General features: G+C 41.6%; 1 protein-coding gene across 1 annotated transcript in view; it reads right to left on the bottom strand.

Annotated features, from left to right (window-relative positions):
- Positions 1-5,037: 5,037 nt before the first annotated feature.
- The window catches only part of gabrg1 (gamma-aminobutyric acid type A receptor subunit gamma1), a 152,539-nt gene continuing 135,138 nt past the window's right edge, over positions 5,038-22,438 (bottom strand). Inside the window, exons 7-9 of the mRNA XM_033028027.1 lie at positions 21,057-21,209; positions 11,847-12,052; positions 5,038-7,389 (exon numbers count right to left, since the gene is read on the bottom strand). Of these exons, the coding sequence (XP_032883918.1) occupies positions 7,114-7,389; positions 11,847-12,052; positions 21,057-21,209 (635 nt within the window). The 3' untranslated portion in view covers positions 5,038-7,113. The remainder of the gene's footprint in view (positions 7,390-11,846; positions 12,053-21,056; positions 21,210-22,438) is intronic.

Here is a 22,438-nt window from a genome sequence, read left to right on the forward strand (position 1 = left end):
TATATTAATTTAAATAAAGTGGACTTGCATTTACCACTCAATCATGTCTCAGCAACCTAAAGCCAGTCATTTATAATAAAATTGTTTTAAAATCAGGAGAAAGGGATTCATCCACTACAGTGTGCAGTAAACGTATTGGGGTGGATCACTATACAATGAACCATTGCCAGTCCATCACCTCTCCAATGGGTAACAATCAGATTCTTGCCAGACTTTTAGTTTAGTTTGGAGATACAGCTTGGAAACAGGCAATTCGGTCCACTGAGTCCACACCGACCAACGATCACTCATACCCTATCCTACACATTAGGGGCAATTTACAGAAACCTACAAATCTGCACATGTTTGGAGTATAGAAGGAAACTTGAGCACCTGAAGATAACCCATGTGGTCAGTGGGAGAACGTACAAACTCTGTACAGACAGCACACATAGTCAGGATTGAGCCTAGGTCTCTGGCGCTGTAAGGCAGCAACTATAACGCTGCATCATTGTGCGGCTCTTGGCTGATGCTACCCTATTCATTTCAATGGGTTAATGGTCTTCATTAAAAGGAAAGTTAGAAAGTACGTTTTGTTTAAGTATTTTGTTTATTTATATGTTGTAAGCAATTCACGGAAGTCTAATGTAGTTTTAATGAAATGTTTTAATTGGTATTTCATTAAATATATTTTGATAATTCATTTTTACTTTATTTCACGTTTGCTGAATATCAGAAACATTTAAAACAGTGAAAGGTGCCGTTGATGGTAGTGAGCTGTCCATTTGTCTATGGTCAGCATGGATGGAATCTGAGTCCACCTGAGCCATTGCTGAAAATTGCTGCGCACTCCGCAAAACCAGAAGGGCCTTTAACATGATTCACACTGTGGGTGCTGCAACAAGGATATATGGCTGCAAGAATATCAAACTGGTGTAGGGGAGGTGGTGACTGTGGACAGAGGATTAGATCTTGCATGATCTGACTAAATATGTAACCCCATGGATTTTTCTTAAATTCAGTTGTATTGACTTCAAATTTCAGAAATAGAGTTTGACGTTTATAGACCACCATATCACACTTGCATTGCATACAACAGAACTCAAATTTCCAGCTACACTGCCAGCATATGAGATATACAAAATAAAATCTTACCAACAACCGATGAATAACTTGGACGGGACAGTGACGCAACAGTAGAGTTGCTGCCTTACAGCGCCAGATACCCAGGTGTGCGTTCCTGATTACGGATGCTGCCTGTATGTTCTCCCTGTGACCACATGGGCTTTCTCCGGGTGCTATGGTTACCTCCCACACTCCAAAGAAGTGGAGGTTTGTAGATGAATTGGCTTCTGTAATAATTGTCCCTTTTGCGTGTAAGATGGTGCTAGTTAATCAATGGATGGTGTGGACTCGGTGGGTCAAAGGGCCTGTTCCCACATTGTATGTCTAAAGTAAAGTCTAACTTGTTTTTCAGTGTAACTTGTAACTCAGCCAACATGTTTTTAATGTTCCTGAAATGGGAGATGGTGGCCAAGACACAAAGGAGAACTCTCTGCTTTGCAAATATTGTTATAGAATTCTTAGCTTTTTCTTGAACCAAACTTTAGTTTTCTCCTACACAGAGTGAAATTACATCCCTACCTTTAGCACTTTACTGCATGGTCACCTCAAACAACAGAATAACTTCTCCTGGAACTTTTGACCATAAATCCAGGAACATTTCCTCTTTGAAAAGAACCTTCAGTGGCATATACTGTGAATCATCCAATCTTCCAACATGAACCATCTCATATTCAATGCATAGACCCAAGAAAATGTTGATGTAAGTGTTCATGTTAGGAAGCAGAGCTTGAGATGAAAAAATTCTACCAAATAACGCATATTGATATTGAACATATTAATATTGCTGCTTTGTAACAATATACACTGGTCAAAGTTCTATGCAGTTCACTGAGAAATTCAGCAATCCACCAATTGTCAGTGACCCACGTTCTGAAATGACTCTCACTGAAGGCAAGAAAAAGACATTCACTCACAAGTAAGGTAAGAATACTACATATTTTCTAATTATATTTAAGTTAGGATTTCCTTTAAAAAAAGTCTGGGCAGCATTAGTCTTGGTCAAACATTCCTATCCATTTGAAAATAGGATCCCCATTCGACAGAACCAGTAAACTAGTAGTTACATTTTACAGATAGGTCATGCAACGAGACAGTACAATGCATATATCGAAAAGAAACACAGAACATCAATTACAATGTAAAATTACTGAATATCTCATGAACATTTTAATGATAACAACAAATAGATAGTCTAGATGGTTGTAAAATGATAGAATTGGAAGGCATAGATAATAAAGCTTGAGAATGGATTCACAAGGAACTGTAGATGCTGAATCTTTCATAGAAGGCAAAATGATGGAGCAACTCATTAGGTCAGGCAGCATCTCCGGAAGACAAGGATAGGTGGCGTTTCAGGTCGGGACCCTTCTTCAGTGCATTTTGGAAGCAAGTGTGAAGAAGGGACCTAACCCAAAACATATCCTATCCATGTCCTCCAGAGATGCTGCCTGACCTGCTGAGTTACTCCATTACTTTGTGTTCTCTACGACATGAGAATGTATTTCACTGGTTCAATTGTCTGGGTGGATATAGGAGACATGTACGATTTCACTCTGCAGTTATTAAAACACTTCAGGTAGCATTTTCAAAATGTGGCAACACAATGGTCGATAATTGTAGAGTTACTTTTACTTCATTGTTGAATAGTATGAAGATGAGAATTAAATATCAAGGTTTATTGGCTCTTATATTTTTATCCAGGATGTTTGAAATACCTTCAAATCGTCCAACTTTAATTGTGGTAATGAATATGTAGCAATTTTCATTTGAGCACCCTCACAAAACCATATGCTTTGTCCTGCAGTTAGATCATGCTCATTTTCTGTTGGATATATTTAAACCACTGCATCAAACCCTGCCGTCAACAAGAAGGAAGCACATCGGAAATATGAGCAAATAACCTACAACATGTTGTGCACTCATTCCATGAAGATTGCACAGCATGCTATTCCCCAATAACAGGGTGATACAGTTATGAACCAGGCTATTGAAGCAACAGAGCTCAACCATTTGTGAGCAAGATATGCACATCATATTTCACTTGGGCAGCTTACACCACAGTGGTATGAATATTGACCTCTCTAACTTCAAGTAACACTTGCTTTCCTTCTCTCTTCATCTCTCTCCCTTTCCAGTTCTCCGACCAGTCTTACTGTCTCCGACAACATTTTATCTGTTTGCTTTGTTGTTACTTTCTTCCATCTAACAATGATCTATTCTACATTTTCCTTGATCCCCATTCCCTTTGCCCTGCTTTCACACCTTCCCATTTCCTTATCTATGTACCTCGACCCGAAATGTCACCCATTCCTTCCCTCCAGAGATGTTGCCTGTTCTGCTGAGTTACTCCAGCTTTTTGTGTTTATGTAATGTGTGACTAATCTGTGACCATTCAAGACAACCACTGGATTGTTTGTTGATTACCGAGGCTTTCCATAGGCAAGAATACAATACAACAATTGCAATAACTGACTGAAGTGAACAATAACAGCGGCATTTATTGGATTTGAAAGTAGCACCCCCAATGCTACTTTTACTTCAGTTCAGCAACTCAGCTTAGCCTTTATTTTGCTGTTATTTTACTTATTCTCATCGGAAACTGTCTTTAAAGTTTAAATATAGCTGTTTACATTTAACAATCGCAAAAGGATAATATTCCAGAATGTACTACAATTTCCACCTTCTATTCACATAATTCCACATGATCACAATGTATTAACAAAGTGCTTCTCAGCTCACTGTAATTCATGTACCCAGAAAGAACTGAGGACCACTGAGAAACGTCTCCAATACTTTATCTCACTCAGTCATCTATAACGCACCATCTATGCTTCCTACAATTTTCCAACCTGTGTTGTATATTTTATAGGGTCTTCTTTTGAATTTTAGTGATAGTATTTCATTACAATTTTATCAATTGTCTTTTGAAAGTTAGTATGTGTGAATGGTTGCAGTCTGTAGAGGCTGTGATTTCCTTAAAGAGATTGCTTACATACATTAGATAGTATTTTCCCTTCCAACTCAATGGCAACACCTTCAATCAATTTATTATTACTCCCCAGAAATCATTTCCATTACTGTCTTTGCACGAAAATAATACTAATGCAACGGGTGTTTGCTCTGTTTTGTCAGCTTTTCTAATTATAAGCACCACGCTGGTTTAATTCCACACTGCCATTACTTCCCCAACGTCTATTGATTTTCATATATTGATTATCAGTACTTTACAAATCTCTTTATTACCTCACACTGCACTGTGTATTACAAAACATTTATAATGATATATATATATATATATTATTTTCACCTGTTTAAGTGATTTCTTTAATATAAGATTAACTAATTTTGCTTGCTGCATCTTTGGGAAGGCAAACTATTCATGTACTTTTCAATTAATTACCCATATGACTAATTCATTCCTAGTATTGGGGTTGTTTACATTTGTTATTCATCTCTTCTCTAAAAGGCTGGAAGATTCTGTTAGAAACATAGAAACATAGAAAATAGGTGCAGGAGTAGGCCATTCGGCCCTTCGAGCCTGCACCGCCATTCAATATGATCATGGCTGATCATCCAACTCAGTATCCTGTGCCTGCCTTCTCTCCATACCCCCTGATCCCTTTAGCCACAAGGGCCACATCTAACTCCCTCTTAAATATAGCCAATGAACTGGCCTCAACTACCTTCTGTGGCAGAGAATTCCAGAGATTCACCACTCTCTGTGTGAAAAATGTTTTTCTCATCTCGGTCCTAAAAGATTTCCCCCTTATCCTTAAACTGTGACCCCTTGTTCTGGACTTCCCCAACATCGGGAACAATCTTCCTGCATCTAGCCTGTCCAACCCCTTAAGAATTTTGTAAGTTTCTATAAGAACCCCCCTCAATCTTCTAAATTCTAGCGAGTACAAGCCGAGGTAAACGTTCTCAAGGTAAACGTTCCCTTTCAGCTTGAGTTTAGGATACTTTTAAATCAGTAAGTTTGCTGGTGGAATAGATTGCCGATATTTTCCGTGAGTAGCAGTTTACATTAACAAAATTAAAAGGAGAGAAAAGGCTGTCTTTCTAGATCCATGGGTACGTTTTCGGTTCCTCTCTCTTTACTTCTTTTAGTAGAGAACATAGTATAGGATGTGGAAGTATGGTACATAAAGTCAATAAATATTCTGCTTTATGATAAGTTTAGCAATGGATAGATCAGGAACACTGTGAATAAAAGTGGACTGGCAGCACCATTTAATCTGATGCTATTTTCATTTAATGCTCTCTAAAATAACTTCTACTATCTTCTGAATGCTCAGGAAAGGAAGATGAAAGTTGGAAGAAATTAAAAAGCTGGTGATAACTTGTATAGTAAAATATAACATTTGTTGTATAAAATTCTAATGACATTCACTGTATTATGTCAACATGTGAAAGCTTAGCATATACCACATATTGGTTGAAATGCTTATATTAATTATTATGAAAGGTCAGTCACTTAATTCGTTAGATTTAATACTGAGTTTAAATACTAAATGGGACTATATAAATGTAATATTATTTAATCAGGATATTTAATTTATTTACTTGCATTCACACAAATGTGGGTGCATTGTGCACCAAAAGAAAACATATTTTAATTTATTATTGCTCACTTCCTTTAATATGATGATCAGAAATGGGCAATACTGGGATTTTTATTAGATATAAAAAGCCAGTATCCACTTTGTAATATACCCCTCGATATTGTTCTTCCATTGAGAGTATGTTAATAATTGAATGTACGTAATTTTTCTGCATGTATATTTTTTAATTTAATTTCAAAATTAAATAATTATTTTCAACTGCCGTTTTTGTTACTAATGATAGAATGTACTTATGGTGTTGGAACATTGATCTATAACATGTAGAGCAGTACCTCTTCTGCAATGAATGTATGGAACTTGGCCATGCTGCTAGACTGGAGGAACTTAATTATGTTGTATAATCTAACATCTTTATTAGTGATCTACAATACACAATTTGCACTGTACACAGTTGAAGCAGCGTTAGATTGATGCAAACTGTGTGATCTAATTGAAATGCAAAATTCACCAAATAGAACACTGGCAATGTCTCTCTGGGGTAAGAAATGATTTGGTGCCTGTGGGATATACATCCCTTTCACTATTACAACATCCAAGATTGGCTGCTACCTTTATATCATATCACAACTTGCTGACCAAGATCACATTGATGTTAAGTGCACTTAATCTTTATGAAATGCAAACATGATCAGGAAATCATGATAACATCAAAATGTATTTTACAATGGTCAAAATTAGCTGTTACGTTGAATTTTATATATCATCTGTGAATACCTTTTCATAAATCACATAATTTAGACTGAATACGATTTCCCAGGCATTGAGCAGGTTTACTAAAATGACAATGCACTTCTCCGCGCACTACAGTAAAAAAAATCAGTAGGAGAGGATAGTTGATTTTATAATTTTGGTCAACACCACAATTGTTCATCAACTGCAATAAATGAAATGAGCAGAAAATGGGCTTAAAAGCCGATAACATTTGGTGTTCCAGTTTAGATTAGATTTAGTTCTATTTTGTTTTCAAAACTTAGTGTTCTCTAAAGAACGATTGATTGAATTTTATGCAGGTTTGTCCTTGATAACTGATTTGTGTTGATACTGCCCTATCAATCTGTTGTCCGCCATATGACAAAAATGCATGTCTTAAAATGGATATAAATGTTTGTATTTTATCAAATGTACATCTTGAAAAATATCAATATTTGAAAATGTGCATGAGTTATGTATATGACACAAGAATTCAAGGTAAGCTGTACACTTGGCAGCAAGTTAACTAATCCAGACTTAATGATAAAATTGATTTTTTCACATTATTTTTTTCTTTTTCTGAAAGTGTTAAATAATATTTCATTTTTATGACCAACACAGTCAAACAATGTATAGGCTAAAATTCTACCACTGCTGATTTATTCATCCTCGTCTTATGCCACTAATGATATTTTTATAGGTAAAGATATGCGATCCAATAAACCAAATTGAACAGACCAAATGCTGTCGGGAAGAATATTCTAGAGTAAGAATCGATTTTCGTGATACGGATATGTATTCGGCCCTGCCTCCAAGCTCCTGTATGGCATTCGTCAAAGCAACAGAAGAAGCTGCTACAGTCTTTGCCATCCAAACACTCATAACCGTAGTCATCATGTTCTTGTACGTGTAAGATGTTGTTCACCTGAATCAATGTTGATCCTGGGCGGACATTAATAACAGGTGATTTCTGCAAATACATAAAAAAACTCATATTACTGGAGTCAAAGAGTCATACGGCACAGAAACAGGCCATTCGGCCCAACTCGCCCACACTGTCCAAGATGCCCCATTTACACTAGTCCCACCTGCCTGTGTTGGGCCCAAATCCTTCTAAACCTTTCCTATCCTATACTTACCTCTACTACCTCCTCTGGCAGCTCGTTCCAAATATCCCGCACTCTTTGTGTGAAAAGATTTCCCTTCAGGTTCCTATTAAATTTATCCCCGTCCACCTTAAACGTATGTCCTTTTTAGATTTTTAGATTTCCATACTCTAGGTAAAAGACTCTGTGCATTTACTCTATCTATTCATGTTAATGAATGATAGTTTTATTTTATCCAAGCATTAAATCATATAAAAGGTTAACATAGCAATGTTTAAATGCATATGTGGAATAAAACCTGTACATATTTGAATTGTAGATGCTGGCATAACTTGCAAGTCAGCAGACATCAACCCCAATCATTTATTAATAGATACATTTTTATGGAGTTAAAACATGGTTATATTACACTATTGTTGGTTTTAATGTCACACTAACACTGACATTATCAAATGCAAAACTTCCAGAACACTGTTGTAGTCTCTCTTCAATCGTGGTGTGACCATTTCAGCATATCTATATAATCTATTGCAAGTTCTCTTTGCCTCTGGCATTTAGCCCAGCAGGGTTGATCTCAGCAGCTAGCCTTTATAAACAATGCAAGTCACAGTCTCTCAGTTGCAAGGAGGATGCTGCTGCCTAATGATTAGGTACTGTGGTGATGAAGGAAGAGTGGAAGAGTGCCCCCGAGAGGTCAAACATGGACCAGCAAGTGCTCCCAAGGGTCAGACCTGGTCCACGTGAAGAAAAAAATACATAAAGTGCTGAAGTAACTCAACGGGTCAGGCAGCATCTGTGGAGAACATGGATAGGTGATGTTTCAGGTCAGACCACTTTTTAAGGCTGATTGTGGGTGGTGAGGATGAAGTTGAAAGAGAGTTAGGGCAGGAAAAAGCCTGGCAGGTAATAAGTTGATAAATGTGATGGGGGGTCTTTTTCATAGGCAGATGATGGACAAAGGGTAGAGATGAAAAGATAAAAGGTGTGAGACAAAAGGATTGAAGAGTTGTGAATTGTGAAGCTAGAGGTAGGTGGAGAAATAGGTTCAGGTCAATGTGGGGGAAAAGGGAAGGGAGGAAGGGGGAAGGTGTGGGGAGGAAGGGAGAGGCAGAGGGCAACATTATTTTTGCAAGCAAGTCACAAAGTTCTAATCATGTGCTGCTGGGAGAAAGATAAGCAACAAAATGCTGGAGTAACTCAGTGGGTCAGGCAGCATCTCTGGGGAAAAGGAATAGGTGACATTTCAGGTTGGAACCCTTCTTCAGACTCCTGGTAGGAGGTTGTTAGGGAGGTAAGGAGCAATAGTGAATGCTGGCTCATTGGGAAGCATGCATTACTGGTATTCCCATTATTGATATTCCCATCCCCATGCCTGTTCTAAAGAAAGAACATAAGAAATAGGAGCAGGAATAGGTCAATAGCTTAGTTGTACCCACTATTCTGTTCATGGCTCATCCAATCCTGGCCTCTACTGCCCTTTCCTAATCTCTCCCCACAATTATGTCTCTTCAGCATTCTTGGGTAGACAATTTTAGTGATTCACAACCCTCTGTGAAAATTAATTCCTTCTCATTCCTGTCTTAAGCAGACATCTCTATTTTAGTTGTTTGTTGAGTTTAGAGATACAGTGCGGAAACAGGGCCTTAGGCCGATTGTGTCCGCACCGACCAGCGTTTCCCGCACACTAACATAAGCCTACACACACTAGGGACAATTTACATTTATACCAAGCTAATTTACCTACAAACCTGTATGTCTTTGGAATGTAGGAGGAATCTGTAAGGCAGCAACTCTAGCGCTGAGCCACTGTACTGCCCCTCCACTGTGCCTCCCCTATTATAGAAATACCTCCATCCACTCTACCAATCCATCTCAGAATCTTACATATTTCAACAACATCACATCTCATTCTTCTTCATGCCAATGAGTAGGGACCATGCCATTCTTCACCCTTCATTCCAGGACAACTGCATGAATCTTCTCACTGCTCCTTCCCATGCAGAATGCTCCTGAACTACAATGCACAGTTTTGTTTTCCATATTTAAGGAGGAATAAAAATGTGATTATTAAATTTAATTCTGGATCTACATTTTAACCTGCCCAATTATGTCTTCCAATAATATTTTAAGCATAAAAGATTAATCAAATTAATTGCATACTTTCTGACTTTTCATGTTATGCATCATAATAATTGGTTGCTTGTAGCCAATTTTCGTACAGGGTAAGATTTATAAATGCCATTAATCTGTTTTGAGAGTGAGGGGACAGGAGATTTATGTTCACTAATTGTAGCTTTTGGTCATTGTGGTTATTCATTTATTGATTTTGTTGTATTTTATTTTGAATGCAAGTGATTGTTCCAATATGAAAGTATGCAATCCGAATAGAAACTTTAATGAAGTCATTTGAAGACCTGTAAAATTAGACTCATGGAGTCATGGAGTCACAGTCATAGTGTGGGTGGCACACTGGTGCACCGGTAGAGATGCTGCCTTACTGTGCAAGAGACCCGGGTTTGATCCCGACTACAGGTGCTGTCTACACAGAGTTTGTACGTTCTCCCTGTGATCGTGTGGGTTTTATCCGGGTGCTCCAGTTTCCGCTTGTCTTCCAAAGAGGTTAATTGCAGGTACAAATTTGTAAGTTAATTGGCTTAGGTAAAAATTGTAAATTTGTCTCTATTGTGTAGAATAGTGTTGGTGTGCGAGTGTGATCACTGGTCGGTGCAGACTTGGTGGGCCAACGGGCATGTTTCCATGCTGTATCCCTATAGTAAAGGCAAATAAAGTAATACAATATGGAAAATGGTCAACACTGAACATTGGGAACCCATTTATGCTCATCCATTTTATTGAGATTATAGATTATTAGATGTAGAACTAAACTGGACAACTCTTCCAAAGAGGCCACATTGGTACAATGAGCAGAATGATAGAAGCTAAAGCAAATACCTCACCTAGGGCAATATATGAACTGAACAATACAATTAGGACATAGGCAGCGGACGGTTGAATGGCTTCACTTTCAGAGATAGGAAATGGGGGATTCACCATATGTACTGTAGTTGCTCTTGTCTAATGTAACAAAGGTTTTCAGCAGCCGGTACGCTGAGGCAGGAATGGGGGGCGGGAATAGAATTACAGATGTGGAGGTGCTGTCTCAAAAAGACAGCTGCTATCATCAAGGTCCCACTTCACTTGTACACTCTTTCATTAACACTCCTACCATCAGGAAGAGGATATAGAGTGTGAAAACCATAACCACGAGATTCAAGAATACCTTCTTCCCAACAACTATGAGGCACTTGAACACGACACAATATTGACCTCTTTGATTTCAGTAAGGACCAGTTTTTGAATTAATGTTGTGGTTATGAGTGGTGCCTCGAGGTGGAGGCCTTCGCGAGGTGTTGAGACTGTGGGGGTGCCCGCTGAAAGGTTCGTCGGTCAGCAGGACCTCGCCCAAAGGCTCGGCGGTTGATGGAACCGGGAGACTGCCCGGGGGCTCGTTGGGCTGCGAGAACGGGAATCCTCCCGACGGATCGTTAGACAGTGTGACCGGGAGCCCACCCAAGCCTCGTCAGACGGCGGGACCAGAAACCTGCCCGACAGCTCGTCTGACAGTAGGAACATGAACCCACCCAAAGGCTCGTCGGATGGCATAATCGGGAGGGAGCTGGAGATGTCAGATGTGAGGAGCATGGGCCGTCAGGAGTATGAACTGTTGTAATGCCTCCAGCGCCTTCAAGGTCGGCAGCAGGTGAAGCCCCCAGGGCCCAAAGATGGCCAGATGGGCCGACCGGACTTTGGACTTTGAATAATGCCGCCAAAAATGGCAGTTCCTGCATATGTAATGTTTCACTGTGCAGTTGTATACGTGACAAATTATGCACAATTGACTATTGACTACTGATTGACTATTGTTTTATTGATTTTTTTTTTGATTATATATTTTCTGTGTATTTCATTTACAGGCCTGTTAATCTGCTGCAAATAAGAATGTCATTGTTCCATTGTTGGCACATATGACAAGTAAATTCTCTTGCTTCTTGAGAAATGACTGAGGAAACCCAAAATGGATCATGGGATCTTTCACATTAACCTAAGGAAGAGTCAAATCCTTGTGTGAAATCCCCATTTAAATGATAGGCAAAAGGATTTTCTAAAAATATATAGTGTGTTTGTCTACTATGAAGTGCACTTTTAAATATGTTTCTTTAATCAATCTGCTTTATTCAACATATCAAAACCCAATAGGTTGATGGAAATTCAATACTAATGTAAATTTTACTCCATAAGAAGGGGCAAAAAAACAACTTACTGTTTGTTTGGATTGTTGCTTCTTCTTTTGGCTGCTTTTTCTATTGCTGCTAAAATAATGTAGAGTTCCATACTCCATGAGGGCAGCAAAGACAAACAGAAAACAAACAGACACAAAGAGATCCATGGCAGTCACGTAGGACACTTTTGGCAGCGACTTTCTGGAAATTGTACTGAGTGTTGTCATGGTTAGAACTGTGGTAATACCTGCAAAACATGGAAGAATATTATTAATCCTATTGAGCATGTGAAGCTTTTGCTTTCACTTTGCAAACCAGCCAAGTAATAAATCAGAAAATGAAATCCAATCAAATATTTTATTAGTCCTTTGTAGGTTTGCTGCTCTTTATTTGCTAATAAACAGTCTTGGTTAAGAATGAGGAACACAAGGATGTGATCTCTGCACTGCTATCATCCACAACTGCAATGGCTAACAGCTGGAAAGTATCTGAAAGTATCTGACTGGACATTGTCAATTTTCCCTGCCACACACGCAATATGTAGCACTAGAAAAGCTGTTCAAGAGATGGCAAAGCTCACTAATCAAGTCAATATAGTGGAGCATCTTGAGACTCCTGCATTACTGCAAGAATTATAAAAAGTTGGCTGCAAACTACATCGGCTATAAACACCTACGTACATCCAATGTCATACAATGTGCCGGATAAAGAAAGGGATTTCAGACTTTATTCAGTGAAGCTCAAGCTCAAATCTGCAAATGCTTCAACATTAATCTTGTCCTGAAAAACATACATTCCACTAAAGCTCTAGAACACTAGGTGGCTTCAAAGCAATCTATATTAATGAAACAACAATTTCCATTCATTTCCCACCTTTCAATGTCGAAAAATGTTGAGGATTAAATAGCAGACATGGTGACAAGGAAGAATGATATAACCATTTAATCCAAAAACAAGAAAAATAGCTTTATTTTTAAAGGAGGGCTTTGTAGGAGAAAGTGGATATGTAAAGTTTTAAGAATAGTAATCCTCAGCAAAAGTCCCAGACTCCTAATATTTGAGCGGTTTATTTTCAAGATCTTGCTAAATATTAGTCTGGTAAACCTTCCCTAACAGGTCAGGTTGGGGGGAGTGCTACCTGCGCCATGGTCGGATAGTCGGCGACTAAACCGTCTCCACCATGTCTGCCTTCCACAAAGACCGCTCCCTCCGCAACTCCCTTGTCAATTCTTCCCTTCCCTCCCGTACCACCCCCTCCCCGGGCACTTTCCGTTGCAACCGCAAGAAATGCAAAACCTGTCCCTTCACCTCCCCCTTCGACTCCATTCAAGGACCCAAGCAGTCGTTCCAGGTGCGACAAAGGTTCACCTGTATCTCCTCCAATCTCATCTACTGCATCCGCTGCTCTAGATGTCAGCCAAACACCTCCGCTCAGTCCGCAATAACCTACCTGAACTCCCGGTGGCTCAGCACTTCAACTCCCCCTCCCATTCCCAATCCGACCTCTCTGTCCTGGGTCTCCTCCGTTGCCAGAGTGAGCAACACCGGAAATTGGAGGAACAGCACCTCATATTCCGCCTGGGTTGCTTGTGTCCGGATGGCATGAACGTTGAATTCTCCCAGTTTTGCTAGCCCTTGTTGTCTCCTCCCCTTCCTTAACCCTCGAGCTGTCTCCTCCCATCCCCCCGCCCTCGGGCTCCTCCTCCTCCCTTTTCCCTTCCTTCTCCCCCCATCAGTCTGAAGAAGGGTTTCGGCCCGAAACGTCGCCTATTTCCATCGCTCCATAGATGCTGCTGCACCCGCTGAGTTTCACCAGCATTTTTGTGTACCTTCGATCTTCCAGCATCTGCAGTTCCTTCTTGAACACAACGTCTCCACCACCTGGTTTGCCAGGTGAGGAGGGGGCTGTAGACCCCCAGCAGGACCAAAAGCAAGACCTGTCAAAGGGCGGATGAGCTTCTAGTGAACCAACGGCCATCCACACTTCAGTAGAAGTTGCCATCACTGTCGTACATAGCATTGTAAGGAATGATGATAAAGCACACACACCAAAATCCTTTACTTCCAGCGGCAGAAGTCCGCAGGAACTGGAGGACAGAGATGTGTGGTGTGTTTGTCACCGTTACCGTTGGAAACCAGCACCACTGCGTCGCTAATGTTTTCAACGATGATGAATGAACTGCCTCCATAAATACCCTCTGTTCAAGAAGGAAATCAAAATACTCCAAATGTTGTCTTACCAATATATAATTTTACTCTCCCTTTATATTCTCTTTTCTTGCCATTATACAATAACATTGCATTTGTTTTCCTTTTTCTTAATTGTATTTGCACCCTAGCCTTTTGTGAATCTAGGACTAGGATTTGCAGATCCCATGCATCTAAATGGAGAAATACACATTTTCCCACATTGCAATTGTCAGATTTTTGCACATTCACTTAACTAGTTAATATTCCTTTTCTCAACCTTCTATACTCTCAGGAGGAGGAGGAGCCATCTTGGGGAACGGCTGCTAGCCAGCAGCCATCCGTTTTAATTCGCTTTTTAAAAAGTTTTTAGTGAGTCCTGTTTTTTGTCCGTTGGAGATATGGACTTTTTAATATGGGGGGTAGGGGTTAATTTTACTTCTAGATCCCTACCTGGTCGGTGAAGCAGCTTTTTGTCCGGGCTGCCCGTCGACCCGTCCTTGTGGCCTACCAGCGGGCTTGGAGCGCCGTTTCCTGGCGGGGACCGCCCAGCACCTCGGCCTCGGTGGCAGCACAGCGCTGGAGCGCTATCGTGGAGCGGAGCGGGCGATGCCTTGCCTGGGTCGCCGCGTTGGATCGACGCGCTGGAGCTCTGGTGAGCTGTGACCGCCGAGATCAACACCTCTGGGCTGCGCGTCTGCGGAGCGGAGCGGGCGGCGCCGATTTCAACATCGGGAGCCTGGGAGCTCCAAACCGGTGCGGCCTTGTCGGCTTCGGAAGCCGCGGTCTCCAGCTAGATAGCGGCTGTTCCAGGTGGCCCAGCCGCTGAGAGGACTCTCCCGACGCCGGGGCAAGACCACACGGTGAGAACGGCCAGGAACATCGTGCCTCCGTAGAGGCAATTTGCGGTGGCCTCAATAGCCCTGACTTTGGGGTGAACTTGGGATAGGGACTGGACATTGTGCCTTCCCCCACAGTGGTGTCCATTGTGGGGGGATGATTTTTTGTCTGTAAGGTAATCCTGTTAGTCTTTGTCCAAGATGGCTGCCGTGAAGTGAGAGTGGACGCTGGCGCGCTTTAGCTGCCGCTGCTCTCTCTTCACATTGTGTTTTTGATTTTTGTTTTTGGACTGAATTCTGTTTTTAATTTGTTTTTCTGTGATGTCTTTATTATTTATTTTATTCTGATTATATGTTTATATTCCTGTTAACCTATGTAAGGTGTCCTTGAGATGTCTGAAAGGCGCCTAATAAATAAAATGTATTATTATTATTATTATTATACTCTTCATTCATTTTCCTTTTCCTCTTTATGACACCAATAAATTTAGCAACCATACCTTCAGTGCCTTCATCAAGTTATAGAGGTAAATAGTCAAATGATGAAGCTCCAGTTTCAAAACCAGTGATACAGCATTTGATCCAATTCGCCAATAAGAAGACTCATTTATGTCTATTCATTATTTCCCATTAGCAAACCGATCATCTATCCACACTGATATGTTACTTACTTCACAAATAGCTTTTTTTATTGTGCAATGTTCTTTGATGTCGTACCCTCGCAATTTTTTTCCAAACATCTATGGTTCCATTTATCCACAGGAGATGTTACTTCTTCCGAAGACTCCAATAACGTGGTTAAACATGATTTTCCTTTCACGGAACCATGCTGACTTTGGCTGATTACCTTGAATTTTTCTAAGTGACTTGCTACAACATCATCAATAATAGCTGCCAAGTTTTTCCCTATAATGGATATCAACTGAACATGTCTGTAACTTCCTGCTCTCCGTCTCCCTCGCCTTTTGAATAATGGAGTATCATTCTATATTTTACAATTGAATAGAATTTTCCCCTGAATTAAATAAATTTAAACTTAATGATCTTGGTAACATCATTCTTTAAAACCCTGGGGTAAACTCCAACAGTGCTCAGAGACTTGTTAGCCTTCAGCTCTAACAATTTGCTCAAGACCACTAACCTGGATTATCATTTTCACGTATCATATCTACCTTTCAACTCCCGATTTATAACTATTTCCGTAATGTATCTTACATCCACTACAGTAACGACTAATACAAAATACGTGCTTAATTCACCTGCCCTCATAGAAAAACATTACAGTTTTCAATTAATTCCCCACTCGCTTTCCAAAGGATCAATTTTTGAACTATTTTCTGTTTTAGGTTTAGGTTTATTATGTTACAGTACCTAGGAACTGTAGCTTTGTTTTGCATGTTATCCAAACAAATCAGACACTACTAAGTATAAATGCAATCAAGCCAAAGTTGTACAATAGGTAGAGCGAAGGGAAAGATACAGGTGCAGAATATAGTTCTCAGCATTGTAGTGTAACAGATCCAGAGATAATTGTAGACGCCAATAGAAATGCTTCGTCTTTATGTTTCTTGTCAGCTTTGTCTCTTACTTTAATTTTATCTTCTTATTAATCTTTTTGTCATTCTTTGTTATTTTTCTATATTCTGTCCAGCCTTCGATCTGTCTTTGTACAATTTTACGCTTCCCCGTGAAAGATGATTTGTGGTTCAATGTTTATATGTCAACGTGGCTGGTGTGTCCGCATTTGGAATTCGTCTCTGTCATTGGAATGTACCGGTGTATATCCAGAAAGGTCTGCCACTAACTTTGATGGACTAATCCCTTAACCCAACAATCCCTTAACAACACAATCTACTTCATTTAACTGGGTCTTTTCTCTTGGTCTCCTTTTTATACCGTCAGGGGTAATGTACTGTACGATGAAACACCTGTTCTTTAGTAGGTCTCCCAGAGCATCTGCTTGCAATGTTAAGGAGCAGAGTGAAATCCTGCATCAAGATTCCTCCAAGTGTGAAGCCCATACTGTCCAGCATGATAGTGGAAACACCATCTCACTTGTGGGACGCAGTATCATTTGTTTGATGTAACAGCGTCCTTTGCAGCAAAACTAGAAACCATCCAAAGTCTGGGCCCATCGTGCAAATGGTTAGCAATGGTTTGAATATTGGTCATAGAGTCATACAGCATGGAAACAGTCCCTTTGGTCCAATTCGCCCATGCTGACTAAGATGGCCCATCTAAGCAGGTCACATTTGTCTGCATTTGGTCCATATTGCTCAAAACATTATCTATCCATGTTCCTGTCCAAATGTCTGTTAAATGTTGCTATTGTACCTGCCTCTGGCAACTCATTCCATATGTCCATCACCCTATGTGTGCAAAAGTTGTCAATCAGGTTCCTATTAATCCTAAAGCAACACCTGTCCCTTTACCTCCCCCCTCGACTCCATTCAAGGACCCAAGCAGTCGTTCCAGGTGCGACAGAGGTTCACCTGTATCTCCTCCAACCTCATCTACTGCATCCGCTGCTCTAGATGTCAGCTGATCTACATCGGTGAGACTAAGCGGAGGTTGGGCAATCGTTTCGCCGAACACCTCCGCTCGGTCCGCAAGAACCTACCTGACCTCCCGGTGGCTCAGCACTTCAACTCCCCCTCCCATTCCCAATCCGACCTCTCTGTCCTGGGTCTCCTCCATTGCCAGAGTGAGCAACACCGGAAATTGGAGGAACAGCACCTCATATTCCGCTTGGGGAGTCTGCATCCGGCAGGCATGAACATTGAATTCTCCCAATTTTGTTAGCCCTTGCTGTCTCCTCCCCTTCCTTAGCCCTCGAGCTGTCTCCTCCCATTCCCCAGCCCTCAGGCTCCTCCTCCTCCTTTTTTCCTTCCTTCTCCCCGCCACCCCCTATCAGTCTGAAGAAGGGATTCGGCCCGAAACGTTACCTATTTCCTTCACTCCATAGATGCTGCTGCACCTGCTGAGTTTCTCCAGCATTTTTGTGTACCTCCTATTAATCCTTTCCCCTTTCATATTAAAGACTTTAGTGGCAAAGTTGGTGCAAAGAGTGCCTCTGCATCTGAGTAAGCTGATGTCTAAAAACTCTCCAGGGCTGTAGAAGCAACAGCCTTTGGTTGACACTGGCTGATTGGAGCACATATCTGCTGCCTTCACTCAAAGTTGTAGCATCTGTGATTCCACCGTACCAGGCCAGTCAACAACAGGACTAGGCTGATGCTACAGGTGGTCAGAGTGCACAATTGAAAGTCAGGCGGTAGACAAAAAAACAAACTACTGGAGAAACTCAATGGGTCAAGCAACATCGGTGGGGGTAAGGAATTGTCAACATTTCTGCTCAAGGCTCTGCCTCAGGACTGAGTGTGGAGAGGGAAGATTACCATTTTAAAGAGGGAAGGAGGAGGGGTGAGAATGGGCCCAGTGGTGATTGGTGGACTGAGGAGGGCTGCCGAATGATGGGAAGAAAGAACAAGGTGGGGAGGAGGAAAGTGGAACTGAGAGACAAAGGCAGGTGGGTGGTAGGTGGGAGCAGATAACAAGAAAAAAAAGGTAGATGAAGCCTGTTGGAGGGGAGCGGGAGGAGGTGAAAGTGAAGACAGCAGCTGCCTCCACCTTTGCCATCCTCTTTTCCCAGCTGGCTCCACCTGCCTGTTATTCTTCCCCTCCTCTTCACAGTACCTATCAACCACTGACCTCTTTCTTATCCCTTCCCTTCTCTGCTTTATCCTTGCCATCTCCGTTCTCCCCACTCAGTCCCGAGGCATGCTCTTGACACAAAACATTGGCAATACTTCTCCACGCACCGACGCTGCTTGATCCACTGAGTTGCTCCAGCAGTTTCTTTTTTTTTGCTTCAGATTCCAGCATCTGCAATATTTTGTGTCTCCACCCTTGAGGTTGAGCTGCTGCTGTCATTCTCCAAGGCCATCTGCAGACACCTTTGCCAAATATCAATTGCCTTCCACCAAGTACATTACAATCACCAAGGAAGCACAGCAAAGCAGTGATAACCAAAGAAGGCACACGGGAGATTTGCGCTAAGAGAATGGGCAACATGTTTTTTGAAGGGCGGCACAGTGGCAAGCGGTAAAGTTGCTGCCTTACATCACTTGCACCACCAGAGACCTGGGTTTGACCCCAACTACGGGTGCTGTCTGTACGGAGTTTGTACTTTCTCCCTGTGACCGCGAGGGTTTTCTCCGATATCTTCGGTTACTTTAAGCAAAGAATCAGTCTGAAAAAAGGTTCTGAATCAAAATGGCACCTATCCGTTTCCTCCAAAGATGTTGCCTAGCACTTTTTATTTTATATAAGATTCCAACATCTGGAATTCCTTGCATCTCCTTTATTCATGGACAACCCAGCCAAATAAAGGCCTATCTATGCTGCTTGCTTTCTTCCTCCTCCCTCTGCTGTGCAACTGTTTCACCTTCAGTTGGTGGGAAGAGCTGATCCTTCACAATTGCAAAGCGGCCAGCAGCAGACAACTGCACAACCATCCCGCACTGCAGGTCTCTACAAAGCTATGTAGGCATCAGAGTGGTTCTTTGAGAACACAAAAGGACCATTCTAACAGCTACTCTACGAATAGCAGAGACAACAAGTCATCATCATCGGCGGTCACTCAAAACAAGTATGATTGTCCTTTCATGGAGGACGCCTATGCATCACTTTGTTTAACGTGGGGAGACTGGTGCACAGACAGGCACCACACGTTATTTGACAGGTCTGGGTCAGAATCCAGTGGCATGGAATCCAAGACGACCGGGGAACCTTTTCTGCTGCAGCTTTCATCCGCCTTCCCAGCCGTTGTGATGCTCTAGCATCATCCTCCTCCTGGTCCATTGTTGAGGCCTTGGTTGGACTGCTCTTTGTCAGACACCTCCCCCTCGACCTTACCACCATGGGTGACCCTACCAGGAGCATAGCCCCAGACGGCATCACTCTCAGGATCTCAGGTCCACACAAGCTTCTCCACCACGACAAGGTGACAATCCACAGAGAAGCGTCAACAAGCAGTTTACACTCACTAGGGTGGATTGGAAAATAGAGACAGAAGATACACATTAGTAAAGGCACTTGGCCATGATTGTGTGGGTGTGCGTGTGGAGTTTGCACATTCTCCTTGTGACCATATGTGTTTCCTCTGTGCTCCAGGTTCCTCCTACATTCCAAAGGTGTGTAGGTTAATTCACTGCTATGTTTCCACTAGAAAGGCAGAACATGGGTATAGTTGATAGTAATTTAATGAGAATACGATTCTTTTCATTCACCATTTAAAAACAAAATCAAAATATTTATTCAATTATTAAAAATAATATTTACAATACAATAAAACAAAACAGAACACACCACCATAATACAAGACAAACAAATATACTAAATAAACTAATATATAACTATATTACAATCCTTGCCAAGGATGCATTCAACCCCCCAGGGTGCCCAGCGGTCCCGGAAATCCCCCAGGGCGCCCGTGGACAGCACGTAGACCCTCTCTAACACCACCCAGAAGCAGACGTAACACCGGAAAAGAGGCAGGAAGTCGGCTTGGGCAAAGCCCTCTTCCGTCTGGCGCTGTGACTGACAGATGGCCAGCTTGGCCAGGCCCAGGAGCAACCCAATCAGGTCATCTTCGGCCCTACCCACTCCCCTATACACAGGGTTCCAAAGATGAGGATGGTGGGTGAGAAATGCAGCCAGAAGGCAAGGAGGATCCCCTTTAGATATTGGACCATTCACACATTCCATATACACGTGGTACACAGACTTCCAGCCCGTAAAAGTGGCAGGCGAGTCTGTGAACTGAGAGAAACAGGTTGCAAAGGTCTCCTCAGTGCAATACCCTCCACCCCAGGTCCCCGATGTAGAGAGGGAGAATTCCTGCGTAGAGGGACCCCCACCGGGAGCTCCCCTCATGACCGGAAGTCAACACCGGCCGCCACTTAGTGTCCGGATGGTGGACCAGAGCGAGGAAGTGCAGGGCGTGGAGGAGGAGCCCGTATTTCATTCATCATTGATGCTCAGATACAAATGACACAGCAGCCTGTCAAAGCTGAGAGGACACCAGACATTGGCTTAAGTTCTGCCTGAACAATTTCTCATGGTCATTTTTAACAATAAAATGAATGCCAGTCAGCTGCTTCAAAACATGAATAGACCATTTTAACATTCAAAAATAGAAAATCATTTGGAACCAATTCATACCTAATGATGTTCTTGCTGGCACTGCCTCTCTATTGATCCAGAATGATACCCATGACAGGACAACTGTGAGTGAGCAAGGTATGTAGGTCTGAATAGTGAAGTAGCCCATTCTTCTACTTAGGTCAAAGAATAATTTCATTACAACATAATCTCCTGTGAAAAGAAAAATTAAATCACAGTTCAGTTAATTAGACTAACACCATTTTAAAGATGAATCAATAAATAAGAATTGTTTTTCCAATAGTTACTTGACCACCTTCTCATTAGAATTTATTGCCATTTTCTCAACCACATGATGAACTGCCTTTGCAGTTTTTCAGAATGCAATGTTCTCAGGCAATCTTCTGTAAGTATCGGCTAATGAAGGGCATGTTTTTATTTTAATCTGTGGAGGCTGATTACAGCACAGGCTCCTTAATAAAGCCCTAAAATAAAATCTTACTCAATAGCTAACAACCTGGTGTTTGCTCGCAGCAATGAGAGGATGAGTGTACAATGGTGACTCAAAAGCAGCTGCACACAAAGATTTAGCAAGCTCGGGAGCACAGAGATACACCATTCTGACACGACTGAGTGTGGGAACGTGTATTGGATATTGGCAATTTCCTGCAATGATACAGTGAGTTTACTTTAACTGATGAATTTACTCGAAAAGCAAAACAAGAAAGCCAGGCTTGTAATTTACATTTGAATTATTGTGCAACACGATAAATAAAATATGTTGCACAACTGAAGTATCATGAATACATTGTAAAAGATTGTTGAAAATGTTCTTCTGAGGGAAAAAGGCCGCACGGTGGTACATTCGTATCAATGATGACCTGTGTGTCTCTGAGTCTATGTGTCTGTGTGGACTTTGTATGTTCCCTCTGTGACCACATGGAGTTTCCTCTGGGTGTTCCGGTTTACTCCTACATAGCACTATAGATTAACTAGTTATAGATATAGAAATGTGGCATGGAAACAGGTCATTTGGCCCATCGTGTCCAGGCTGTCTTCAACCACCCATTTGCACTGATCATATACAGTACTAATCTCATTTTATTCTCCCCGCATTCCTATCAACGCCCCCCGAATTCTACCTTTAACCCACACACCTGGGTCAATATACAGCAGCCAAATAACCTAGTAACATGCACATCTTTGGGATGCGGGAGGAAACCAGAGCATCCAGGGGAAACCCACGTGATATCAGGGAGAACGTGCAAACTCTACACAGACAATGCCGGACATCAGGATTGAACCCGTATCTCTGAAGCTGTGAGATAGTGTGTCTAGCCACTGTGCCACCCTAGGCTGCCACTAGACTGACATAATATGGATATAGTTGATCGTAACGTGATGAGAATTGGTTACAGGGAAAATAATGGGAGGGATGAGAA

This window comes from Amblyraja radiata, chromosome 1, assembly GCF_010909765.2.
Source record: "Amblyraja radiata isolate CabotCenter1 chromosome 1, sAmbRad1.1.pri, whole genome shotgun sequence".
Lineage (NCBI taxonomy): Eukaryota > Metazoa > Chordata > Chondrichthyes > Rajiformes > Rajidae > Amblyraja > Amblyraja radiata.